The following is a 26680-nucleotide window of genomic DNA, read 5'->3' as shown; positions in this document are numbered from 1 at the left end:
ACCATGTGACACAGCAATACTTTGAGGAACTATTGCTGTGTCACATGGTGTTCCCATGCTTTCCCAAGGAAAACTAAATGATCTCTACCTAACAACAACAGGGAGTCTGTATTGCTGCTTCCCTGTACAAATCAGGCTGCTACTCCTGGCTATGGAGAAAGAATGTGTGATCTTCCTACTGTAACAACCCATTTTTAAGGAAAAGGTAAATAAAGATGATGAAACTCCTTCAATGTATTTTTCATCAGCGTTACAGCATAAATTTTAACTCCCTTCAACTAAAGGTCTCAATGCTGAATTTTTAATTCTCATTAATAAATATTTCCACGTGCATCTCAGAGCATGCTAGAACTATATTGAAGTGTACATGACTGTTGACCAGTAACTGTACAGCTTTTACAGTTACAGAATCATTTAGGTTGGAAAAGATCCCCAGGATTATCAAGTCCAACCTTTGATTCATCACCAAATTCTCAACTAGACCGTGGCACCAAGTGCCACATCCAGCAGTTTCTTGAACATCTCCAAGGATGGTGACTCCCGCCACCTCCTGGGCAGTCCATTCCAATGCTTAACAACCCCTTCTGTAAAGAAATTCCTCCTGTGTTCAATCTGAAACTCCCTGGCACAGTTGGAGGCCATTTCCTCTTGTCCTGGCACTTGTTGTCTGGGAGATGAGGCCAACCCCCACCTACAGGGGGTTAAGACCATACATCACATTGAGAGGATTGCTTCTGTAGAAGAATTCATGATTCAGCTCTCACACTGCAGAATACACTGAAGACACCTCATGCAGTAGGAGAGCTGGCAATTTATATGGCTCTAGAACATAGAGCCACTAATGTGAAGGCACACCTGACTCATAAATGCAGTACCCTGGACCACTGATCGTAGCAGTAGCTGAGATATCCCGGTAATGGCACTGGCCCTTGGAGGCCTCTCACCACAGTCCCATCCTTCAGGAAAAGACTAATTTCAAGGCAAAATGGTTACAAAGCCAAAGGCTGTTTTTTTGATATGCTGGGAAGCCTGACATGATTAGCACTCCTGACTGCTCTGTGATAAAAGTGTTCTCTACAGTGTACAGTGTGACCCTTCTAACAGTCTAAAAGGGGTAATCTTGGGACAGAAGTTTTTTGGTAGCAGAATGGAGAACAGGGAAAAAAAATACTCATATTTTGAGGAATCTCTAGTAAAACCTTGCCTTGATCTTCCTCCTTTTGTTTTTTTTTTTTTTTTAATCTCTATGGTTTGATTATGAAGGAAAAAAAACCCATTTTTTCAAAAATACCCATTTTTTACAGCTTCTAAGAGATGTAGCATCACCTTAGAGCCAAACACTAAGCAGGCACTTTATAAATCGTTTCTTGCCTCCCATTTCCAAAGAAACATACCTGTCTGTTATTCAGGTGTACACACGAAACTGGGCATAATGAAAAGTTTAACCTGCATTTAAGTTCAAAACAAAAAATGCCAGTGCAGAGACTTTTTCTATTAAAAAGAGACAGCAAGCAACACTTCTTTTCCTTGTTTATTACGGTTACTTATCCAAGGCAATTGAGAAGTTGCTTTACTTCATTCAGGTAGCTCTTCAGGATCCCTGCTAGTGTTCATCTGCAGCAGCATTTTGATATATATTCCGTGCTGTTTAGTGGCAAGGTATAATCCAGTCAGAGCCTGTACCAGTATACCCAGACTCATCTTTCTAAAGACAGGCTGAGCAGTTGTGAGCCAGTAGCGTAACAGATTTTCTTTCCCTGGCAAGGGGGTTGACATGTACCTAAACAACAAAAACCGTAGTAGAAACTTACTTTTTTTCCATGCAAGTGTCAAGATTTAACATAAATATTTATATAGATAGTAATTTTCTCCTCCTTCTCCTAAGTTAAATTTGCTTGGTGGTACTGAGCTCTCTGGATAAATGCTTTAAAACATCCCGACCACATCCTGGGTCTCACCAAACCTTGCCCTGCCCTCGCTGTGCTCTGAACTACACAGAATGACACCTTCCAGGGACTTTGGCTGCTGGGCACTGCCCAGGGTCATTGAGGTCTCTTGGCTGTCCAGCCACCTTCAGTGGTGGCAGGATGGCAGCCACCACTGCACACAGGCAGGCACACCCTGGGAGACTTGTAAGGTTCCTGCTAAACACAAGGGCTTCCCAATGGATCACTTTGCAGATCTTATTTCACTTTGGTATAGCTCTTACAAAATTCACTTTGTAATTAGATGACCTTAATGCAAATCTCTTTCCATGTACTAAATGTCTACAAGAAGACAGGTGTGCACAGACTAAATACCCACAGAATTTACACTAAGAACTGGAGATTTAACCCATAAATACATTTCAATCATTGCAGGTTAGTAAGACATACCTGGCTGCAAGGCTTGCATTCAAGGGGATAGCCAAGAAAATGGGATAGAGACCACCCACAACAGCACCTACTAATCCTCCTCTGATCACAGCACAGACCTCACAGTTCAGCTGACCTGCATGGCAAACAATATTTCACTGCCAATATCCACACATGCTCCACCACATCAATTTATAAGCTGCTTGCAAGAACCTGAAAACAGGCTCTGGACAGAAACTGCCAAGCTGTACGGGTATGCAAAAAATTATAAAGGAGGACTCTTTTAAAAAAGAACAACAACAAAAACCCAAAACAACAACAAAAACACCCCCAAAACAAAAACCGTAACAAAACCAAAACCAATCACTCCCATTCCAACTCATAAGGAATTTATCCTTCTAAAGCTGACCTTCAAATGAAATTGTACAGATGGGAGGAAATTGAACAGCTTTGTTGCAGTCACTTTTACATGACTTTGAGTGAAAAGTGCTAAAAATAAGTAATGTGTAACAAATTTTTTTAGAAATATATATAAACATATGTATCTCCTGTCCCACTCCACTCACTGCTGTCCAATGCATTCTGTTTTTCAAACTCTGCTTTAAAAACAGGTTTTTTAAGACCACAACAGTTTAAGAGCACTCTTCTGCAGGGAGGAAAAGCTCCTCTAGTGTTACACTGCGTACAGAAAGGAAAGCCCTTTCAACAAATAATTAAAAAAAAGGAATAAAGAGGTTTTTACCTGAAAATAAAGGGTCATGCACAAAAACTTCATAAACTGCTGCTGTTGAAAGAAATGGAATAACAGCCATTGGCATAGCGGATACCAAGGAAGCCTTTCTGACATGTAGGATGCTCCTGAAGAAATTATTTGCTGCTAAGCCACATAAGCTTGAATTTGCTGCTAGGAAGTATTTTCCATGATTACAAAGGTTCCTGTGAAAGAAGGAAAGTCGTTTCAGCAATTGAGAACTGTAAAAAAGTTTAGTTTAGTCAACACTACAATTCTCTTCTGAAAATCCTGCAGCAAGGGATAAGAGACATAAATCTCTCACTGGTGCAAACTGGAGAGTAATTGCTTTCAAAAGCAACCCGTGCAGCATCCTTTGTTACATGTGTACACAACAACATGTTTACACACACTTCAAGAGTGAAGTGACAGAAAGATTGAGAATCCATTGCTACAATTTTTTTTTCCCAGTTATTACAGTTAATGAAAACTTCATTCAAGCTCTCCTAATAAGCATATTTCTAATAGTAATGTTTTCTGAAAAGAAATTAAGAAATATATATGCAACAAAATACATAATTTTAAATAGTCAAGTCAATCTACTTATAATTCTTCTACATTTTAATGTTTCCAGTAATGTTAAGCACTGAAAAAAAATCATACAGAATAGACTTCAGAGGTGTACTTGATAATCTTGCAAAACTTAAAACACTAAAAATGTCAGACATCAAGGACACCACCTATTTCTTGTTTTGAATAGGAAAATACAATCACAGGCAGTGAAATGCAGGCAAGCATGCCCATAAATATGGAGGACCAAGATTAAAATTTTAGCAGCATATTTGAGTATCCAAACCAGAGCAAATTAATGTACCCAGGACTAGCAGAATCTACTTAGTTTAGTGAGGTACAGAACTACTGCACTGAACAAAAGGAAAGAAAAGGAGGATGTAAGGGTTGGGGTTTGGGTTTGTTTGAGCTCCCTAGTGTTAAAAACAAGTGCTTGGGTAAACAGGAACTCTCAGCTGGACTGCAGCATGCTTGCTCTTCCTTTCCAGACATCAGCGAGCTCCCCTCTGGCTATACAAGCTGTAAGTCCTGCCAGGGACTGGCAGCAACTTCTTTCCAAGGCCCCAAATCCACAGTTTCCAGCAGTGCCTAAGTGCACAATTTCTACCCAGACATTACCACATCACTACTGAGGTATCTGCCTCCCCTGCTCTCCTGGAAGGAGGAGTTTTTTGGGCTGAACATGACGGCGGTATATCCTACACGAAGTTGCAGCCTTTTGCTTCTCACCTGTGTGGGGAGGCCCTGTGTTACTACCAGCAGTTTGTTTAGCCTGCAATTTAGTCCTATTAAAAAAAATATAAATAAGCTTCTGATTATTCTTATTTCTAAAAAATTTATCCAAGCTGATACACACATGCAAATGGCTCCGAACAGAACCAGCTCAGGTCCAGTAAGGTTTTGTAGTGACATGCAGTATCACAAACCAAAAAGGTCATTTGTGATGCCCAGAAGGCATTTAGCTGGCTTTGTGCTGCACAGAACCCCGCTGGTGAGCCTGCAGGACTCCAGCTGACTCCTCCACCACCACCTGGATACCTTAGTCTTGCCTTCCTGAAGCAGGGAGCGGTGCAGAATGAAATGCAGAAACCAGCAGGTTGATGCTCACTCAGTTCTGGCCCCAGGCCAGCCCTGCTGGACACAAGATGACTCCAGCAGAATCACATTTCAGTTTCCTAGAAAATTTATCAGCTCTAACACAGGACTGTGAGAATGCTCAGGGCCAGTCAGGGCTGACCAGCCATCCAAGAACCCTAAGCACTGGGGAGCACATACCAGAAACCAGCTCAGCAGGACCAGAACAACACTGAAATAGCCATACTGAAAAAACATAGAACAAGTTTGCTGTTCTGGACAATAACAAGCATCTTCACAATTAACTAATTTTGTAACTGTAAGGAAAACTTGTAGTACAAGAGTAAGGAAAAAGAAAAGCCTCTAAGACTTGAAATGTTTGATGCACTTATCTTCATTTATTTTACCAGCACTTACTGATCTGCTTTAGGAAGCTCATTGAACATCTTTTGTATGATTTCCATCCGTTTAAATCTTTCCAAAATTAGTCTTTGCTGTGGAGAATCTAGTTCAAGAAACTCTCTTCCTGTCATCTTGAAGTCCTGGATCATAAGGAAAAAATAAACAAATATAATCAAAGTTACATAGCCCCAGTATGACTCAAATAAACATTTAGACTCTTTGCCACTATGAATCACAAATGCATTTCCTATTTTGCATGGCAATACTCCAGGTTTAAACTGACTTAACTGTCAAATAGAACTGTAAGAAAAAATCCAACCAAATAAATCCATACTTTGTAGACATAAATTAGAAAGCATACAATTGCAGAGGGTTTGTGTGGCAAGGTTTTGGTAGCAGGGGGGATGCAAGGGTGGCTTCTGAGATGCCAGGAGCCTCCCCCATGTCCAACAGAGTCTGTTCCAGCCAGCTCCAAGATAGACCTGCTGCTGGCCAAGTCTAAGCCCAACCACTACAGTGGTAGTGTGTGTGGGAAGTTAAGAAGGGGTAAAAACTGCTGCACAACAGTGGCTGGAAAAGAGGAATGAGAACATGTGAGAGGAACAGCCCTGCAGACACCAAGGTCAGTGCACAAGGAGAGGCAGGAGGTGCTCCAGGCACTGGAGCTGAGATTCCCCTGAAGTCTGTGGGTGAGGCAGCTGTGCCCCTGCAAGCCCTTGGAGGTCCATGGGGGAGCAGAGACCCATCTGCAGCCCCTGGAGGATCTCATGCCAGAGAAGGTGGATGCCTGAAGGAGGCTGTGACCCAGTGAGAGGCCTGTGCTGGAGTGGGTTCCTGGCAGGAGCCTGTGAGCCCATGGGAGACCCACACTGGGACAGCCACTGCTACTGAAGGACTGACCCCTGTGGAAGGGATCCACACCAGAGGAGTTCATAGAGAACTGCAGCCTGTGGGAAGGACTCCTGTTGAAATTTGTGGAGAACTGTCTCCCATGGGAGGGACCACAGCCTGGGGAAGAAAAAGAGTCCACGGAGGAAGAGTGGTTGAGACAACACACGATGAACTCACTACAACCCCCATTCCCTGTCTGCCTGCACTTTTGAAAGGGGGGAGGACATAAACAAAAACAGGAGTGAAGGGCGGGGCGAAGGGAAGGTGCTTTAAGGATTTGGCTTTATTTCTCATTACCCTACTCTGATTTAACTGACAATATATTTCCCCAAAGTTTACTGTTTTGACTGTAATGGTAATCGGTGAGTGATTCCCTGTCCTTACCACAACCCCCGAGCTTTTATTCATCCCTTCTCCTTGTCCTGTTGAGGGGGGCAGAAAGTAGTAAGAGTATCTCAGTGGCCAGCTGAGGTCAGCCCTGGACAACAGCTCTTGATTATACCTGGAATTTAGTGATTCAAATGCTTTTTTCCCTACACGTTTCACTGCAGAGGAAATTCTCCCAGACTTACTTTGCCAATCATACTTACCTTAAGTTGCTTTTATGGCGTGAAGGCTGTGTCCTAAGTCCTACCTATGGAACTGTGCCTGCTTCGGTTCGGGCTAGGCAGGATGCAGGGGTGGAGAAAGCAGGACAAGCAGGCAGGATGTCATCAGGATCGCTTCAGGCCGCCTGAGGAGGGTCCCCAAACCTGTACTTTGGGGTCCCACACACAGCACGTCACGGATCTGTAACCACCCCACTCTCCCTGAGCCTTGCACACAACTTGTACACACGTCTCTCCCTGAGCCTTGCGCGCCGCTGGAGGCAGAGGGAGTCCTCCCAAAACCCCGGGGCCCGGCTCAGGTCAGAACCCTCACGCCAGGAAATTGAGGTTCAACCCCTCCCTTCAAACCCCATCACTACCACTCGCCGTCCCCGTACCGCACTGACCCTCCCGGCGTCCCCGCCGGGCTCAGGCTCCGACCTTGAGCCGTACGGGCGGACACGGCCCCACCGCCCTCACCAAGCCTCTCCCGCCGCCTACAATATGGCTCCTTCCACCTCACGCCCTCATCGTGGGCGCCGCCATCTTGCCAGGTCACATGACCCAGTGCCTTCAGAGGCCGCCTCTGATTGGGCCGTTGGCCGCCAACCCAGCATGGCGGCCGCCGATTGGCCGCGGGCCGGCGGGCGGCGCCCGGCGCTGGTTGCCGGGGCGGCGGATGGCGGCGGCGGCTCCTCGATGGCGGCAGGGCTGAGTCTGGACTCTGCACCGGCGGCCGGGACGCGGGGACTCCCCCTTCGGTGCGGGGAGGCCCAGTCCTCGGGGTAACCCGCTGACCCCCTCCCCTCAACCCGCGCCCCTTTCCCTCCCGCTCGCCCCCTCAGCCCCCGCAACGCCCGCTGCCCCCTTCCCTCGCCTCCGGCTCCTTTGTGCTCCCTCCCCGTCCCGCCCCTTTCGAGCGCCCCTCGCCCCGGCTGTATCTCGCTTCGCCCCACCTCCAAGCCCTCCCTCATCCCCTCAGCTCCTGCCTCTCTCGTGTCCCTCAGCAACCGTAGGGGGAATTGTCCTTTTCCTTAATCCCAGCCTGGCTCCTCCAGTTCACCTGCACCCCATCCCGGTTCCCCAGCCACCCAGCCAGCCCTCTGTGTCTCGTTTCGCCTCAGAAAGCAGCAGGCAGACCCCTTTGGGTTCGAGGGAACCGGGGGAGCGGGAAGGAGATGAGGGGGGACAGCCCCTGAGTCCCTGCCCGCGGGATGCGGGGACGAACAGATCCCAACTGTGAACATTAGCGAGCAAAGCAGAGCCGCCCCCTTCACCAGCTCAGTTCCCATCTCCCAGAGAAGACGATGCACAGCAAAGCCCTGTCATGTGCATCGCAGCTCCTCGTTCACGCGGGGAAGGGAAGCATTCGGAGCTTGTCCGCCTTTCTCAGACTTTTCCTTAACGAGGTAGATGAAGAAAATCTATCCCGTTTCTGTTTCTCTTTTTGTTTTTCCAGAAAAAGGGGGAGAGAGAGAGGCTGATACTGAAGCCAACCAGCTGCGCTTCTGAGTGGGGAACTCCGGACTGATCTCATGGCTTGCTTTTTATTTCATTAATACTTCATTATCTCTGAAAATGAACCTTTTGTGAAGCTCTTCTCCTAACTCTCCTTATTCCTCTTTCACGAGGTGGCTGCTGCTTGGCAAGGGAAGGAATGGCATGAAGTAAATGACTCCAGTATAAAGCAATCTGCTTTGCCCAAGTGCCCAGTGAGCAGCACTGTCACTTTAATAATTCCAGGTCAAGGGATTGCTTTCCTCGTTTTCAATCCTCTCTTTTAATACATGGGAGGATCAGAGGGACATTAAAGACCGTAAGTCTGGGTGGCTTGCAGATAATAAAAATGAAAGTGTCTGCCCAGTGACTTCTGTTGGGTAAGAGGGTGATATTTGAAGGCTCTTGTCTGGTGAGGAAAAAGGGATCTTTTCAGTCTGCTGTGTAGTCACCTAATACATAGCTAGCAAAATTAATTCAAGAAGTGAAAGAACTTAAAGAGGCACTTTGGATTGTTTTTGTCTTCCTGCTTATTTGGATTACTTGGGCGTTTTTGTCCTGCAAATAATATGTTTTTGAGCATGTACAGGTGGAGTATTAAGACAGCTGCCTAGAGATGGACTGTGCCTTAATTGTATTGCATAAAATCTTTTAATTTTGAAATTTTGCTGCCAGAAGAGGAGTTATAATAAGGTTTTATATTGCCAAGGAACGTTTGCTCTTGTATTTTTATAGAGTCAAATATATTTTAAAGAAATTGAAAGCATCTCTTAAAAAAGAATCAAAAAGCTTCTTCCACCCCCCTCCCCCCTTTTTTTTTTTCTTATTTGTGGAGAGCATCGGAAGCCCAATCCAAGGGAACAGCAAGTATTCATAGAAATGAAGATTGAAGCTGCATTTCCTAACTGAACTGTAAGAGTGTTCTGCAATAGCTAGTCAGTTCCTGACCTTGCAGAGTGTTCCAGTAGTACTTCGTTAGTACCTGTAAATAAGTGCTTGCAACCAGATTCAGAGAAGTAGGAAGAAGAATGCCAGTCAAGAAGAAAGGTGGGCTATGAAGCTTCATTCATATTGCGTCTTCATTGTGTTAGATTGTTGATTTCTAGTACTTAACGATATCAAATTAAAAATGCTTTAATGGGGAATGGAAATAATTTTTTCTTTTGCATTGAAAATGGGAGAGAAATCTGTGCACTTACAATAATAATTTTTAGAAGTAATTTTATGCTGTGTTTTAAGACTTATGTCCAATTTGGCCTCAAATAGTTTTTTTGTAAAGATCAGCCATCTGAGATTTTGAACAGACACCACAAGAAAAGCTTGATATTTAATTTTGTGAGAAGCCTCTCTTACAAACACTAATAAATTCTAAAACCATAGTTTAATCTATTATCTATCGTGACATGTTTGGTGGATAAACATCAGCTATCAGTAGCAGCATAAATAAATAACAAAGTTTCAAGGCTAATTTTAAAAACAAGTTATGAGAGCTGTGTTTTGAAGATGATTTGAGTGGGGGTTTTCTTTTTTCAAATGTGATTTTAATTAGCCTGAATTTCCATGCTTTAGTACAATATAAAACTACTGTCTTTATGGCTGTACTATGGCAGCATTTAAGAAAAGACAAACAGCCTTACTTCTTACTTACTTGGCCTCTTCTCACCTCCAGTTTGTGTTTGCAGCTTTGGAAAATGTGGCTTCCAGCTTTCAAACAACAATTGGGAAGCATATGGAGGCAAATTCCTACTCTGAAAACACTCACAGACCTTAGGTTATTTCTGGTTTCTTGCAAATTGGACAGCGATTTAAAGTTTCTGAATATGCTAATAGAATAAGGGTCATGTGAACCTTTTTTTATTCAGCTCATCTATCCAGATGTCCCGGGATCTGATATATCCCTGGATCTGATGATACAAAATATGGGGGAAGGGGCAAAAAGTGAATGTTACAAACAGAAAAGAGGATGTAGTGGACATGACTTTGGATTCTCTTCCTTGTAGGAATAACCCTTCATTAGTTATGAGTTAACGTTTACTATGTAAATAACGATAAACCACGCAGATTGCTAGAATTATTTTCATGAAAAAAACAATAAATGGGATTTTGTGATTGTACGTTAAAACATGACAGTGTAGAAATGAAGCTTTAAACCTGAAATATTTTAATTAATGGAATTGTCATTCATGGAATCACTTGCTGTTATGTGTAGTAAAGGTGGAAATGTGTATGGAGGAGTTCTGTTCTTAGTAATTCTTCCTGCTGTGCTGCAAAAGTGTCACCCTGATGTAGTGGTGAGGCTTGTGTATCCTACCTGTTTACAGAAGGAAAATGGAGAGTTTTCATCATTTAAGTTTTGCTCCTGATTTAGGTGATTTACCTTAAGGATGTTTCTGTGCCGGATGTTCAGCTGTTACTCAGTTTCCGAATACTTGCTGCAGGATTTTTGGGGTGAAATCTTACTGGCTCCTTTGTGCAGAAGTGAGATTGGCAATCACAGCATTCCCTTCTGGCCTTAAAAATCTGTGGATTTCCTGTTTGTTTCCAGGCAGTTTGGGTCAGTCTTAGTGTACACCAAGGCTTGACTTTCTTCTTTCATGTTGTGGGGATGTGTGTTTTGGCAATGTTAAAATGTAAAGTCAAGAGACACACATATGCCCGTTGAAATACTTCAAACTGTTACGTCAGTCAGTGTACTGAAGTTGCCAGTGTGAATGTATTTGATTATTAAAAGGGTATTGTTGAGAATGTATTTAAGCATGTTAGGCATGTTAAGCATCCTGCATAAAATTGCAGGATTAAAAATGTTGGCGAATCAGCAACTTCATTGTGACTTTGAAGGACTTAATTTGTGTAGTTCGTGCAATAGACTTTAACTTGCTAAACGCAATTAAAAGCATGCTGGCAACTCAAAACATTCTACCCTTTTTAAAAAGATGGCTGTTTTTTCAACTAATCCCTCTTACTCCTAGGAATATTAGGGAGATTGAAGGGATTCTTTTTTTTTTATTTTTTTCCCCATTTATTTGCTTTATGATTTTGACAGCAGTTTGTATCTAACTAGTTTAGTATTTCTGATGATAACTTATTTTCCCTTTCTGGTCTTAGGTATTTGGGAGTTCATGTCTACTGTCCTTCCCATCCAGGCCATCTGTAGAAATCTCAGTGGGATACTCTCTTGTAGGCTGTGCAGGAGTATGTATTTCAGTATCAGCATTGAGGACAGGATTATCTCTCTCCATGTCAGCACTTCTTTCTGCATTGCTATTTTGGATTTGATTAAAATATTCTCCTAAAATCAGTATGGAGACAGAGAAACCTGTGAAAACAAGCTTTAAAACATACTGATATTTATCACTGGAAGTTGTTACCAAGCACTGCTTTCCTTGGCACTGGAGGTTCTGGGTCTTTCTAAAGAACAATTGAAGCATTTTGGGAATTTGCCTTTGAAAGAGCTCTCACGTCTAGTACCAGTTTTCAAATTTCACATGGCTTTGCACTCGATTTATACTTTGCCTTGCTGCTTGGTGTGATGCCTGCCATCTTGCTTTTGAAAGTCCAGGCCTGTATAGTTAGGAAAAAAAATAGTTTGCTTAATAATAAAAATCTTATAACTTAGAGGAAGCTTTAATTTCTTATGGATGTGGAAAAAGAAGACTTGCTTCTGGTTCTGGTCATGTGTCAGTACCTGGTTTCCCTTGCCTGATTTGCTAGAGTGAAAAGATTTTGGTTTTCTCACTTCAGTGTGGAGGGCAATGAGGCTCCAAGTTCCCAGGAATGTTCACAGAGTTGACATGCTTGCTGGCAGTCTCAGCAAAAAGCGAGGCTGGAAAGGGACTATGGGGTATCCTGTGGTGTTGGATGCACTCTCTTTAGGTATGGGGTGACACATTGTATGGATTGGTACACTACTGCTGCACAGTTAAACAAAGGACTCTTCTCTCTGGCTTTTGCTCATCTCTAATTTTGAAGTACACTTGAAGTTTTAAATGAGACAAGACAGACATCTGACAGTAGTTATAAAATGATTTGTTGGACAGTGCCATTTAGAGATGGAATGAGATGAACAATTTTGCAAAGAAAATAAATTAATTATTTTTGCTTAATTTTTACTTGACTTTTGCAAACTAGAATGTTTCTGAATAGAACTATTTGTAGAAATATTATGGAACTTCTTGAGGAAGGCTTTACTTCAAAGTAAAATAGTACTACTATGCAGAAGAAGTGAAGTCAGGTTTTTGCGTGGGTTTAGATGTCTGCTCTCCCTCCCACCCTCCCTCCCTCCCTTCCTGAGTTACTTAGCTTGATTTCTGTTAACTGTAAGGGACTATATTTAGATCTGTAATTGCATATATTTTGGATTCATCAACAGAATAGTTAATAGCAAAAATGTTACTGTAATTCATTCATGTCTTTCACAGTGATAGGAAGAACTAATTAAATCCATGCTCCTCTGTGATGGAGACCAAATTCCAGTTTTGGAGCCCTGCTTGTGATTCACGCAGAGATGGCAGGAGCCCCCGCATCTGGGTGCCTGGCTGCACATGTGCTTCTAGACTTAGCCTGTCATCCTCCTTGCACATCTAGCTGTGTCTAGGCAGTCAGAGATATGTGGGTGTTGGGTTTTGTACTACCCTCATCCCACTTTCCATCTCTCAAAGGGAGAGGGATTGTACCTTTAGTCAGATGAAACCTGTGGCCTGCTAATACCATCTTGACTTGCCCCACCTTGTAGCCAGTTTGTAAAGATGTGCTGATTCTGTCATGAACAACTTTTTGCATAATTTCTTTTATATTAAAAAATGCCTTCCAGGACATGTTTTATTAATCACATCAATGTCAAGGATTAAAACATGTCTGTCTGATCCCGTGTGGACAACTTCTGAGCCATTTAGAAGAATCAGACAGATATGTTCTATGAAATGCTGGATTTTGTAGTGGTAATGCTGACTTTGTGGCTGGTCTGTTGAAAGGAAGGGGTCTAAAAACAACTCAGCAGGAGCTTTTAAAGCAAAGTTCATAAAGGACCAGACAAAGCTAGCTCCCATTCATGCCCTAATTCTCTTTGAAACTGGCAGCTTCTTTTTAGCTAACAAAATTTAAATTTAGGATCATAACTTTTTGTGCTCAAAAATCTCAAATGTGGTTTCAGGCTCCTTACATCTTACAGCAGCAAATCCAACATATATTGGAAATTTTGTTTCTCTTTCACTTGTAGTAGGTACTTGGTATTACAAGATTTTTGTCCTTTCAGTTGCTGAATAAGTATTCTCAAATAAGTACATGGCTAAAAGGCCACATCCTTCACTCCAAGTTTTGTTCAACTACCTCTCAGCTTTTACAGTTAATTGAATGGGAGCAGTGCAGATTTTAGTTGTGTTTACAGACTGTGGAAAGCACAATTTTAGGTTTCCAAGAGTTAAACAAACAAGTGTCAGAAAATTACTATCTAAACCATGCCAATTTTCACCACAAAGCTTTGATTTAAAGATGTCACTGCTTTTATGGCAGTGAGCTTTTCCCAGCCAGACATTGTTTCCACTGTGAGAAACAGTGAAGTGTTTTGCCCACAAAAGGACTATAGGAGTGGGCATTACACAGAACAAGCCTTTGTTATATGCATGCAGACTGCAAAGCTAAGTGGGCTCTGGACTGGGAATAGTGAAATCTAAACTGTTTTTCAGCTCTGTTGTTATTCTGGTACTTCTCAGATGTTTAATGCAGGTCCATCCTATTTTAGTTGCCTCACCTATGCAAGGTGCCCAGCTTTTTGTCCTGGAGGGTTCCTTTGGTCATCAGAGAGAGAGATCCATCTCCAAAGGGCATTTTAAGACACCTAAGATCTGCATTGCCTTCTGGACAATTGTCATTTTCTCTCTCCCCATAGAGAAAACACAGGGTAACCACACTATAACTCACTTACCTCACTTTGATGATGTCTCATTCTCTCATATTAATTTTAGTGGCAAAAACATCTCCTTATCTGAGATATTTATGAGAGCTGACACTGTGTGTTCTGTGAGTGCTATAAATTAACACTATTCATTATTTTTGTGGGGAAAAAAGTGTTATAAATTATTGTACTCTTAGTCACTGGAATTGGAAGCAACCATAGTGTTGATACAAGCACAAGAGGCAGCTGTGCATCCTCTCCTCCATTCCTGTTAAGTGCATATTGCGCTCAGTAGAAGCAATGGTGACTTGCATTATAAGCATAATCTTTTTCCTTCTCATCCTCTCTTCTTTCCTTCTGAATTTGTTCCAGATGGCCAAGTTAGATGTCAGAGGGTAACCATGGAGAAAAAGCTGAATTTGTAACTAGTGGACAAATGTGATAAAAGATGATTTTGCAGTCCCTGCTTCAGCAAAATGAGAAAATCTGCCTTACTCAGATATGCTTATTTTGGTCACGTCATACCAGGTTCCTGCTTCTTAAAAGTATTTAAGGTCTGTTTCTCTGTGGTGTCTTCTTGTATTTACTGTAAATTAACACAGTGCCAAACAACAGCTTTATAAAAATAGAAATAAAGATCATGTTTTCTCCTGCCATATTCATCCCAGAAAGAGCCAGCAAAGCTGCCCTGACCTGATGGGTGATGACAGTAGTAATAAACATACAAAATATGTGAAGAAAACATTTGCTCTTTATTGGATGTGGTCCAGAAGAGTTTTTGGTGACAGTAAACTCTTTGCCAGAGCAAGTCAGAGCAATTGTCCTTAAGTCTGTCCCCACTTTTGGGCTGAAGAGGTTAATGCATCCTTCAAAGCATATTTATCAGGGAATTGAATCATGTAGAGTTTCCTGGAAAGAGGGAATCTGGACAATTTACAGTTTCACAAGCAGAAACCAATCTTTTCTGATTTCAAATGCTCTTTTCCTGCCTGACTGTATGGGCATATCTCACATTATGCTGTAGTGGAATAATTCCAGGTACCTTCTAGTTCAGTTCTAGGTGTTGAGCACTATGCTAACACTGCCTTGCAGGTGGATGTCTTCTAAGCTGTGCTTTTAAGCAAAAAAACACCAACCAAGCAACCCCAACCCACGCTTTGCAAATCTACAGACCCAGTTGTTTAATATCCAAAATGTAAAATTTATTTTGTGTTGTTGCCTCAAGGCACATGTTGGGTTTTTTTATTGACTCAGAGATTCTAGTATAATACAAAGGTTCTTAAATTAAAAATTCCAACATGGATGTGAGAAAATGTAAGACCATAATGCCTATTTTGCTAATAAATAAAGGTAATTTGATCTCATTCCATGTTATTTTTTTGCATCACTAGAAAGACATTTGTGTTACTGAATTGTTTTCTTTCATGCAGTATAATGATTCTTTTGTATTAGTTTTGAAGTTATTTATTCCTCAACAGGCATCTTTTTGTTAGTTTTCTGTCTCACTCCAATTTTCACATTTATTGTTATTTTGATACTGAGTGTTCTTTTAAAGGAAAAAAAAATGCAGAGCTGCTGTACTAAGTGTGCAACTCCTGGTTTTTACTCTTGCAACTATACATCAAGTTCCACTAGTTTTGTGTCTTGCATTCAATTAGATTGTAAGCTCTTCAAAGCAGGGCACTCTGATAATTTTGCAGTGTTAAGATGTCAATTTACATTTATTCAGCTGTATAAATAAGAGGTTTTCATTTTGTGCTATGTCATTTTGAGGGTTTGTGGCTTCATTTTTCATTCTGCCTTCATATTTGCATTGTTGATTTAACATTAGCATTTGTACACCTAGATTTTAACATTGTGACACTTGAAAGGCAGAAACAAGAAGGTCAGGTGAAGCTGCTTGTACTTGCAGAGTGTCTGTAGTTTTGGAAGGAGTCTCAAGGCCCCAGAATCTGCTCATTCTGTTGTCTGAAACGCAAACAGGTCACCTGTGTAGCCAGGTCACCAAACTGGAGCAAGGATTGCTAGTGAACAGGTCCCACATTACCTTGAACATATCTGGGAAAAGAGAACTCATTGGAAAAAAGGAATGGTCCTGGTGTGATATCAGCAGTTGCTAAAGCCCTTCTGAAAAAAAGTGGTGTGGTGGGAAGAATTCAGGTCCCAGAATAAGCCCCTGATAAGAAGTGGGCTCTTCCTTATGGTGAAGTGTGATACATAAGATTAACAGATTGTACACTAAATGCTGATTATTTTTTCAAGATTTAGTTTTAGTTTACAGGCAGGGATGAGTAGACAAGGCATATCTGTGGGATTGCAGGGGTCAGATAGTCCCATGTGGGGGTGCTGAAGCAGGAATGTCACTTGGTTTTCAGAATCCTTTCTGATTTACGGAAATTCTGGAGTAAAGTTTGTGAGTTTATGCTGAACCAGTTCCTGATCTTTATATAGTTATCCTATTCCTTGTGTAAGTACAGTTAGTCAAGTTTAAAGAATTATATTTAAAACTAAAAAATGTGCGAAGGCAGCATTTTAACAGAACAGATGTGTGGTTATATGTTGTAAAATCAAGCGTGAAGATACATGGACAACAAGGTTATGCTGAACTAATCAACACTGATAAGTGAAATTTTTCTTAGTTTTCCTTATAGTAAGTTAGACAAAAAGTCTGATTCTTAACAAATAAGCAAAAAAAGAACACATCACTTCCCTGGTTGTGTGTGTGTGTGTGTGTGTGTGTGGTGGTTCATAAAGCTGACAGTTCTTCTGTCCATCTCCATCCACCAGTCAGTGTTCCTGTATCATTACTGGGTCTCCAGCCTGAGTTTGTAGATTTAAGACAAATTTAATTCCAGAAAAGAGAATAAGAGGCTTTGGGAATGTAAGCAGTATATAAAAGTTGCAGAGGCTGGAACTGGGAAAAAGGACACTGAGCAGGGAAGGGACATGACAAATCAAACAAGTGTAGAAGAGGCTGTAAAGCGAATAATGTTGTTTTGCTTTACACATTGACATCTGGAGGACAAGTAGTTGTCCTGATTTATAAAAAAAAGAAGATTGTTTTTGTGTAGTAGAAGAAAACACTGGAACCTTCAAGCACTGAAGTCAGATGGTGAGGGATCTTGTGGATGTTGTAGGAGGTTACCAGTGCGATTAGATGCCATCTGTGGGATGGGTGTAAGCCTTGGTCCTTCTGCACAGCAGAGAGGAAAACTGAAAACCTAATAGGGCTCCTCCAGGCTCTTGGTGTCTGTCTGTTCTGTTTCTCAGAGAGTTTAGCTGAGACATTATAGCACAAGTCCTGCCCTTCAAAGCAATCTGACTTGCAGAACATTAAGCCCTCTGTATTGTATCATCTGCTCCAGTCAATATTCTGGAACAAGAGACTGCTGAGCAACTTTTGTGGTTCCGTGGCAGCCTTTCCCATGAGCTCTGTGGACCACAGATACCTGCAACAATACAACTGCATTGTAACACTGTTCAATGCAAAGCTGCCTGTCCTCCTTACTTCAGTTTGCCTAGGCATTTGGATACCTGGTTTCCCCTTAATATACCTGGGCATGTAATACTGCCTTGTTCTGAGAAATTTGCTGTTGTACTTGCATAGCAGTTCTTACAGTCTGTCTGGCCCATTTCTTGTCTGCTGGCAGCATCATGGTCTAGAGTAACACTGCTTCACAACGGAACTGTTCCTAAGTTGGTGTTTTGTAGGAAAGCAGTCTGTGCAGAGAATTCACCAAGGCTACAGTTAGTTTAGGGATGTCACCTTTTAAAGTTAATGCAGAGCAAGGGCAACTCAGAATGCAACCTCAACTTGAAATATTCCTTGAAAGACTCTCCACTTGCCCAAGATTAATCTTCACAGGCCATGTGTTGGCCTCCTCTGTGTGCCAATCTGGTTGCTAAAAGCTGAAACCCCAGAAACAAGCCTGCCTGGTAATCCATTTGATGATTACCCCCCCTTTTTCTGTCCTGTTGTTTTCCCTAGTAGGACAGAAGATGGGTTTATGTGCCATGCATATCCTGAGAAGCTGTTATTTTTAACCCTTTTGCTTGTTTGTTGTGAGTGCTCACCACACTGGGTGATTGTCACATACGTCATGCCTTATGCTTCCTCAAGGCTGTATAACCCATATGCTGCATTTTCTTGATAGTTGTTTAAAGTCCTCTTGCAGAGATGAAGGGCCCAAGATGCTGGGAGCTTTCTGGTTTGTACACATATTCCCTGTCTGCTTTCCCTCTGTGCAGTCTGGTCGATTTATTCGTGTCTCATATTGATGTTTATATGTAAATATTTTATGATTATCGTTTGTGTAGTAGTTCTCAAGTCCTTTGAACCATGGGAGCCTACAGCTTGTGTTTTTCTCAACCATCTTAGTGTACTGTTTCTTGAATTTCTTTCTAAAATTTAACTGGCTTTCTACTCTTTTCCTCTGTGGGTCCAGAGCATTGTGTATTAGCAGGATTTATTCCTTTGTGTTTGGTGTTCTGTGTGAAGATCAGGGAAGGTAAATGTGGTACTAATGGTTTTGACTTGGGTCAGTCCCAAGGCTGGTTGCTTGGGAATTTCCTAGGAACTACTGCATTCCCTCCTGCTGATCTGTAAAAACTCATTTTAATTTTTTGAGATTTCCAGACCAGAGAATCAAATCAAGACATCTTTAAATAACTGAGGCAGGGAACAGTGTTTGCTCCTCTGTCTCTTTTGGTCATCTAAATGAAGGTGTGAACTCTCCAAAATGAAAGTAGTTTTTGAGATCCTTTTCTTCTAAAGTTATCAAAGTTCAGTGAGAACACTTCCTCGCTCCCTTTCCTGGTGCTCTGGTTCCATTTTTCACTTCTATTTTGGCTCCTGTGTTTTTTCTCCACCATTCTTCGTGCTTTTCCTGCTTCAGTGCCCGCCCTACATTTTCCCAGTTCTGGTTCTCAAAAACCTGGAAAGTGTCTCCTGAAATGCGTTTGTGTGTTCTTCTTTTAAAATTCACCTCTACAACAGACTTGCAAGTTGGAAGATAATTGAAATCCCTTTTAGGAAAAAGAGCAGATTAAAAAAAAAAAAGAGAAATTGAAATAAAAACCACTTTATCTTGTCAACTCAGGGTTAGATCTCAATTAATGTTAAACACCTCTCACTGATGAAACCTTATTTTTCATTTAAGTTGACATTTTCCCACACTGTTGCACCCCAAAAGTCTTTTCATTCACAAACTCTGATGCCAGTGGGAGGAGAGAAATGTAAATATGTTTCTAAACTTACCAACAGGCTGTGGTAGACTTGGTACTCTGAGAGGCAGTGATACTCTCTTGTGCTGGTGCAGGGTACTGTTAACCAGCTGACTGTGATTTCTTCCATGTGCAAGGCAGAACTTGCTGAGTTTGGAATCATATTTTCGTTTTTTTCTCTCCATCTTCTGAGCTACCTTGCTTCATAGCAGGATTTGGGTGACAGGATCAAACTCCCAAGGAAGGCAGCAGCAACTCTCAGCAGGCTGGGGGTGTTCAAAGCACAACAATCTGAGTGCAAAATCAGTGACTGATCCTGGCCAGTTACATATATGGCTCCATATAGAGTTCAGCCTATATGACTTTGCTGCAGCCAGAAGGGGCTCTAATGGCTTGGAAATAGCCATATACATGGCCTTAGCAGCATCTGCTTGAGTTATGTGGAGCTTCCATTACCTTCTCCTTTGGTTTGAGCTATCATCATTCAACAAACCTTGGATTGAAAATGGAGCTGCTTGGAGACTGGTTTTTAAATCACTTTTATCTTTCTCATATAGTTTCAATTAATCCTGTTAGTTAAATCTTCTCCTTATTAGTTGTTGAAATTTATGGATAAACCTAAATTATCTTCATATGTAATGTATTTAGTTCATCTGAAGGATCAATAGTGTGAATAAACATCTGGGACATATTTAAGAAACATTTTTTCCTGGGTCTTATGGCGTGTTGGGTGACCTGCCACATGCAGGCATGGCTGTGTCATCCTCAGTCCCGTATGAAGGCACAAAACTTTTTAATCAACACAACTGCCCACACCAACAGAGCTGCAGATGCTTCAACTCTACCAGGACTCTACTGTAAATACTGCAGTGAGTATAGTGTCTCCTTGCCTATATGGAGTTTCAAAGTGATTCTAAAAATGTGCTTGCAAAACATGAGAGGGTAGCAAAAACTCAGAAACAAACCAGCAGAGGAAGGGAATCCTTCTGCTTCAAGGTACTGGTTAGTATTGCAAGTGGCATCCAGATCTAGGATATGGACCCCGAGAAATAGATAGAATTGATTTTGACATCATTTTAGTAAAGTTGATGATAAAATTATTGCATAATTACTTTAAATATGCATAATTATCAGATTTAGTCTTTCATATGTGTAGCTTACATTTTAAGAGCAATGCTTTAGGAAACAATTTATTGGTGAGAATTTAATTTTTCCTGTTATCTAGAGCACCTTACTCTGTATGTGCTTGAATGTATGACTTAATTTCTTGTTGGCCGTATCCCTGGAAAACTTTTTGTCTGTAAGATATACTGAAGTTGCATTTTGTTACAATATAATTTGGGTTTTCTATACAATTTTATATACAATTTTTGTATTTGTTTCATCAGATGTATAAGCATTGCCCCAACAGATTACTTTAACTCTACGGCATAAATGTCTACTTATTGAGCTTTAAAAATCAACATGACAGAAAAGTCTATATATAGTGTGGGTACTCTGAAGTGTGGAGTATTCTGTAATGATCCCATCTAGAATAATAACCCCAAGGATTTGCCTCTTTTTTGTTTCTTACATAGATCAATACAGTAAGTTAAGCAGAGACTCATTCTGTAGAAGAAAAATTGAGTAATTCCTTGTGTGATAAACTTTAGACTGAGGGAGGAAGGAAGAAGTTTTCCAAGGGAGTCCAGTAAGAAAAGCTACTGCTCTATAATTTCATGTCAGTGTAACAGATCTCTGATTTGCTGTATTGTAGCAATTACCCATTCCCTGATCAGTAACATAAACCATAAAGATTCCTGAACCGCTTAAAAAATTACGGAGTGATAAAGCAATAGAATTTACAGAATTGTGAGTTAGTTTGGATTAACTGATAAGCTCTTAGACAAGATCCTGCAGGACCATAAAAGCTGTTTTATTCCTCATGGTTTTTCCTTGCAATTGTATTAAGATGTTTTGAGTATGATTTATTGAAACAAAACAATAATGCTTTTACTAACTCTAAGAATATAAGTGTGTTTTTGTAGGACTGTATCTTCTGAATGGTTCTTGTCAAAGTCATCTTTCAAAGCCAATAGGATAAATTTAAAAATAGTGTTATTAAATACAAAGAAGCAGTAAAAAAAATTAGAGTTATGTCCAGCAGGCCTCATGGGGCACAGCTGATGCTGACTTTTCAGTGATCTTTTGTTCACAGACAAAGGACCTACTCAGGATCCACACAGAGGCCCACCTCTTGGGATATTAAGTTGTGTGTTCAGTGGATTTGTTGTCTTGCTTAAATTTGTTTTTGGTATTACTACTGGAGAATAGTGATGCCATAGTACAAAGACTTTTTGGTTGCATTTTTGATATACTCTGTAAGGTACGGGACTTACTTTGGCTGCTATAAATTAACCGTGTGCTTCACTGGATATTGTAATGTATACAGTGATCCAGTCCCTCATGAAAGCCACCAATCTCTCATTCTTCTTGATGAAAAGAATGTGTGGGAATTCAGATTCAGAAACTTCCACTTAACTGGGTGGCAGGAAATATGGTTCTTATTTGACTATTGTGTTGCAGTCCAGGCAGTCCATTCTTGCAACCAGATAGTACTTAAGCTTTGTAGCTGCAAAGGAAAAATTATTGGATGTCCTCATCTGTTTTGGGTATGACTGGGAGTTGACAGTGGTTACTATTTTGGGGAGAGTACTGAGCATTCTTCAGCTGTGCCATTTTATTACATTATTTCCTATTGCTCTGTGTTGTGCAGAGGTAGGAATGTGCTGTGCTGGTGCTGAACAGGATTGTGCCCTGGCATGATAAATACTGTCAAATCCATATGAAGATCTAGTTCTGAGTAATTTATAACCAGGATAGCTCATCAAGAAGGGGGAAAGTTCTTTTTTGAAAGCCTAATTGGGTGACAAATTGACTGGAGATTCGAATAGTCTCCATAAATCCCTTGGCTTTTCAGGACTGCTCCAGTAGGAATGGTTGCACGGCCCCTCTCCCCGACACGCTAAAATACTCTTGGTCGGGATATTCCTGGGGATCCTGATTGAATCTCCCAGCACATGTCACCCATCACAGGTTATTTGGAAAGCTAGATACACTGCTGCCAAGTGAGATTGTGCAGGAAAAAGTTGCAACTCCATGCTGGAGCTTAGGGATGGAGTAAAAATTAATGTATCCTATTAAAGCTAGAGAGGAAAATTAGGCAGGAAGATCATTACTTGATCTGGGATTTATCTGGGATTTAGATTTGGCACTAGAACTGTGCTTTGTAGCTGGTTGTTCAGTTTGTAGCGTTTAGGACTCTTCTGGGGTAAACAAAAAATAGAATTCTTTCATCTTCATGAATTGAAAAATAATATTTCAAGTGAAAATAAAAACTGCTCATATCCCCAAATGATGCTACTTTTTGTAGCTGTTTTTTTTTTAAATACAAACTGTGCACTTCAGGAAAGGAATGACTGATGAAGGAGGAAATGTTTCACCAAGTCACGAAGAAAGAGGGAGTGGTATCCCTGATGTGGAAAAGGCATTTGCATCCTATTTTCCTAATTTCTTGGCGCACTCTTAAAATGTGTCCTCAGTACTGGATACTTTGCAGTGGTTTTCCACCACTCTGCTGCTTCACTTTAATATAAGTAGCCATGGATTCATTACGTATCCATGTCTGTACTTGGGAGAAGGTGAATTACTGATTCCAACCCATGCTTTAAGTTACGGGATAATTATTTCGTTGAGGCTGTCCAGAACGTTCAGTGTATCAGTGAAAGTACAGGTGCCACAGGTGGGTCAGGCACAGTCATTAGGTCAATAAAAGGTATGATATGATTGGGGTTTTCAAGGCAAAAGAAGCTGAGCTCACAGCTGAGCTAGAAGTAGTTCTTTGTACCCAACCATATCCCACTTGGATCCAGAGCTTTCTTTCAAGGCTGTGCTTTTGATTTGGATGGTTTGTGATGGAAGCCCAACTCAGGTATTGTGATGTGGCCTTCAAAAGAGCTGATCTCTCTCTCTCTCTCTCTGTGGGTTATAAGTGGTCCTAGGTGCAATTGCCTAATCCTTACCTGCCCCAAGGACGGCTCTCATAGAAAGAAGGGGTTTGTCTTGGAGACCCCTGTCAAGGTGGGATTAAAGCAGAGAATTGTGAGCTTCTCCATTATAATAATGTCTACGCTGCTACAAAATGCTCCCTAATCTTCCTATCTATGTGATATATGCATAAGATTGGACTCAATGATCTTGGAGCTCTTTTCCTTAATGATTCTATGATTCTATATATTATATGCATATGTCTGTGCACATATAAAAACATTTAAATGAAACTCCTTTTTATTAATTAGGTTTTTCATTTCTCTGATAAAATGCCTGTGACCAGCTAGAATTTCTGTGAGGCGAAAGAAAAAAGTTGCATCTTCTTAGACTTTAATGATTGATTACAATTTTCCCCTTTTTAAATTTTAGAATGTAGTCAGGTTACAGAATACAAATCATGTCTCTGCCTCTAATGTGAACTCACCTGCTTGTCACATCCCAAGGCCTATGTTACAGGGGTCATCAAGACCCTGAACAAAGACAGTCAATCTTTATACAGTGAAAAAGAAGCTTTCGTTTAGTTATTTAGAAAAGAATTGTAAAAGGTTTTTTTTGGCTTTCCAAGCATTTTACACTACTTTGTTAAATTTAGTCTAACCAGAGGAATCTGACCCTCTCCTAGTAATGAAACTTGCATTGAACTCTAGTGTAAGAAATGAGAAATTTAGATTGAGGCAAGTGCTTATAATTATTAATTTGATTTTTTTTTTTAGTGTTGGGTAATCTTACGGAAAACTTGGTGGCAATACAATTACAAAAGTGTGTACAGATATTTCAGTGCCATACATATGTTTGTGTACATTTCTGGGATCTAGCTGGGATGGGGAGAAGGCTAGATGAAGTCTGATTCTCCATGGTCCTCTATTTTCTTATCTGTAAGATGGCGATGTTTGGATTTCATGCAATTTTATGTCACTCATGCTCTTGGCAAGTGACTACACAAAGATAATAGCAGCAGGAGAAACAGCGCTCTGTTCCTCTGGGCTCTTACAGAAAGGCTGGATTGCTCTCTTTGAACCAGCACATGGATGAAAGTCTGCTATCAAAGTCTCATTTTCCAAAGAGGTAGATAGCAATTTTATGTATTGAGGGAATAGAAAAAACCAGCCTCACTCTTGGACACCTGCCTTTCATATATACATTTGTCAGTCAGAGAACAGAGAACTGAGTGCTGCAGATGCAAAGCAAACACTTTCATGTCTTTGAATGTGTTTTAAAGCCAGTTTTCCTGCATGGGTATCCATAATGGTTATTGTCTATAATTTTGTAGCTTCTGCAAGTTGTAATTTGGTCCAGGCCCCATAGCTTCCAGATGGTTTTGGATAAATGGAAGTTGAGCACTTGTTATAGATGCTGTTCCAAAGATCATTTTCCTGTGCAGTGTTGCCTATATTGCTCATGACATATAGCTGATGACAGAAAGCAAAAACGTCACCATCCCTGGAAGTGTTCCAAAGGCATGTGGGTGTGGCACTTGGGGACATGGTTTGGTGGGGAACATGGTGTGGTGCTGGTTTAATAGTTGGACTCGATCTTGTAGATCTTTTCCAACCATAGGTGATTTTATGATGCTATAAACATTTGCTGTAAATGTTCCTTACATGTGTGAACAATGCCTCTCAAAATGTGTAGTTAATATTTGATCATTTAGATACTTTCCAGAGCCAATAAAGACATTGTTGTGCTTGCGGTTTTTTTTTAGATACTGACCGAGCTTTAGTGCTGCTGGAAGAATATTGCAAAAAACTACGGAAGCCAGAAGAGCAACAGCTGAAAAAAGCCATCAGAAAGGTGATGGGCATCTTTAAGAGCAGCTTGTTTCAGGCACTTCTAGGTAGGTACTAATGTTTAATACTAGATGCATGCTCTTGGAGGCCTGAGCTAGATCAGACCCAGTAACTTTCTTATTAGTCACTATTTAATTTGTGTTTATGATGAAAAGCATGTTGAGATGATCCTTCCAGGTTCTCTGTGGAGAAACTCTGTCCTGATATTTCAAAGGTATTTTCTTACTTACAGAGAAAGAAAGAGTAACAGAAACCTAATACAAGTTAAGGTATTGAATAGTTATTCCTAAACCTTGCTGCTTTGCTTTACTTAATGGTACAGAATCAGAGTAGGATATAACTGCTTATGCAAAGCTGAAGATGAAGCCATCTCCACAGGTAAAAGGCCGAACTCTAATTGATTTCAGTGGCACCAAGTTGCATTGAAAATCTTTGTGTCTTTTGAATTATGCTTTTGTGAAAAGTGTCAGCAGAGAAACTCAAAAATGTGTCAAGAAAATTGCTCCAGGACACATTCATGTGACGTTGCAGTGTTCAAATAGATGTGCTGGTGTATTGATCAGTCTTTCTTCCACTTACTTGAAGATCCCCATTTCATCTTGTAAATGTTGTTAAAAAATCACGTGCTTGTTGTTTTGGAGCTTTATATAAAACAACCTCCGTAAGTTATTATATATAATGTTTTCAAGGTTATGAATATACCTGTTTGCCTTAGCATCCCTGTTGTTCCTTGTGCTGTGCCTGAGCTGCCAGTCATGGGAAGTGGTGACTATAACTGTGCATCTCCCTTGCTCTACCTGCCTCTGCCCTCTTGCTCATATTACATAGCCCTTCCTTCACACACATCTGCACATTTTATGGGGAGCTCATCTCAAGGGTGCATCTCCTAACACAAATTATGTTTGTGGAAGCACATGAGCCTTCAACTTCTGGCTGTTTGAAGCCAGAGTATCAACTGTGCTCCTTGCAGAGCTACAGTCAGGACCAGCTGTGGAAAAATTTTGATTATATGTCATAAAAGTAGAAGCACATCAATAATGCAGTATTACTGTGAAGACAGTAGAGGTCCAGGAATAGTTTCAGGAATTTCTGTGAAAAATGTGTGTTACCAGCCTCTAACATTTCCTGCAAATGGAATTAATTAATGTTAGTGCTATTTTACTTGTAACTTTTCTCAGCTTCTTTAAAGTGATTAGCTTTATTTTATGAACTCTACATAATTTTAATTGTTCTGTATGCTTTAAAAAAAGAAATAGATTAATAATTGAATTGAAGTTACCATATAGTTGTAAATAGATTTGAAAAAAAAGGAGAAAAAAAAGAAGATGGGATGTTTCTATATTGTTTTTATGAAGGTGACTGTGGATATAGAAGTGTGTGCTGAAGAAATACACCAGTCACGGAAGTGACATTAGCTGTACATTTACTTCTGCACTACTTGGAAGTAGTTAGAATACTTCAAAGTGTTCTAACAACATGTTTGCTTTGTTTGTGGCTATGCTACAATATCTGTTGTTGTATTACACATGTCAGAAATGAAAAAGTGATTGTAGCTACCTTAAGGTTGAATCCAAAGAAGAACTTAC

At 40.8% G+C, this 26680-nt stretch overlaps 2 protein-coding genes and 1 long non-coding RNA gene across 23 annotated transcripts in view; 1 reads left to right on the top strand and 2 right to left on the bottom strand.

The window, feature by feature from the left end:
- Nucleotides 1-1518: 1518 nt before the first annotated feature.
- Nucleotides 1519-7199, bottom strand: LOC121662672 (transmembrane protein 126A-like). Of its 10 annotated transcripts, none has more exons than XM_042024104.1 (7): nucleotides 7007-7199; nucleotides 6612-6778; nucleotides 6406-6523; nucleotides 5146-5270; nucleotides 3097-3290; nucleotides 2376-2490; nucleotides 1519-1780 (listed from the first exon to the last, which is right to left on the bottom strand). In XM_042024104.1, exons 3-7 carry the CDS (start codon nucleotides 6427-6429, stop codon nucleotides 1576-1578), a joined length of 663 nt encoding a protein of 220 aa, XP_041880038.1. In that variant the 5' UTR covers nucleotides 6430-6523; nucleotides 6612-6778; nucleotides 7007-7199; the 3' UTR covers nucleotides 1519-1575. The 10 variants fall into 10 exon arrangements, with proteins under 10 accessions (XP_041880038.1, XP_041880039.1, XP_041880037.1 ...); XM_042024105.1 differs by having other exon boundaries at nucleotides 6612-6773; XM_042024103.1 differs by having other exon boundaries at nucleotides 7016-7199.
- Nucleotides 7200-7259: 60 nt separating this feature from the next.
- The window catches only part of DLG2 (discs large MAGUK scaffold protein 2), a 998396-nt gene continuing 978975 nt past the window's right edge, over nucleotides 7260-26680 (top strand). For 9 of the 12 annotated variants that reach the window (XM_042024069.1, XM_042024064.1, XM_042024068.1 and 6 more), the window contains exons 1-3: nucleotides 7261-7393; nucleotides 8068-9152; nucleotides 25010-25141. In XM_042024069.1, the coding sequence (XP_041880003.1) occupies nucleotides 9134-9152; nucleotides 25010-25141 (151 nt within the window). In that variant the 5' untranslated portion in view covers nucleotides 7261-7393; nucleotides 8068-9133. Of the gene's footprint in view, nucleotides 7394-7604; nucleotides 8018-8067; nucleotides 9153-25009; nucleotides 25142-26680 lie in introns of those variants that run through there. The other 3 variants (XM_042024070.1, XM_042024060.1, XM_042024067.1) reach the window with 3 other exon arrangements.
- LOC121662676 overlaps nucleotides 14050-26680 on the bottom strand; it is a 35280-nt gene continuing 22649 nt past the window's right edge. Inside the window, exon 2 of the long non-coding RNA XR_006015374.1 lies at nucleotides 14050-19484. This is a non-coding gene — a long non-coding RNA (uncharacterized LOC121662676). The remainder of the gene's footprint in view (nucleotides 19485-26680) is intronic.

This window comes from Corvus kubaryi, unplaced genomic scaffold (assembly GCF_017639235.1).
Source record: "Corvus kubaryi isolate FWS band 111438036 unplaced genomic scaffold, C.kubaryi_AGA036_p1.0 37260, whole genome shotgun sequence".
Taxonomy (NCBI): Eukaryota; Metazoa; Chordata; class Aves; order Passeriformes; family Corvidae; genus Corvus; species Corvus kubaryi.
This window is presented reverse-complemented; position numbering and strand designations above follow the sequence as displayed.

What these genes read in the sequence shown, in the direction of transcription:
- LOC121662672 (XM_042024104.1), bottom strand. Translation starts at nt 6,429, where the DNA reads ATGAATAAAAGCTCGGGGGTTGTG. An exon ending in GAGCTTCCTAAAGCAGATCA is followed by an intron (nt 3,291 to 5,145) that starts GTAAGTGCTGGT and finishes CTTCTTTCACAG; the next exon opens with GAACCTTTGTAATCATGGAA. An exon ending in AATGCAAGCCTTGCAGCCAG is followed by an intron (nt 1,781 to 2,375) that starts GTATGTCTTACT and finishes TTTGTTGTTTAG; the next exon opens with GTACATGTCAACCCCCTTGC.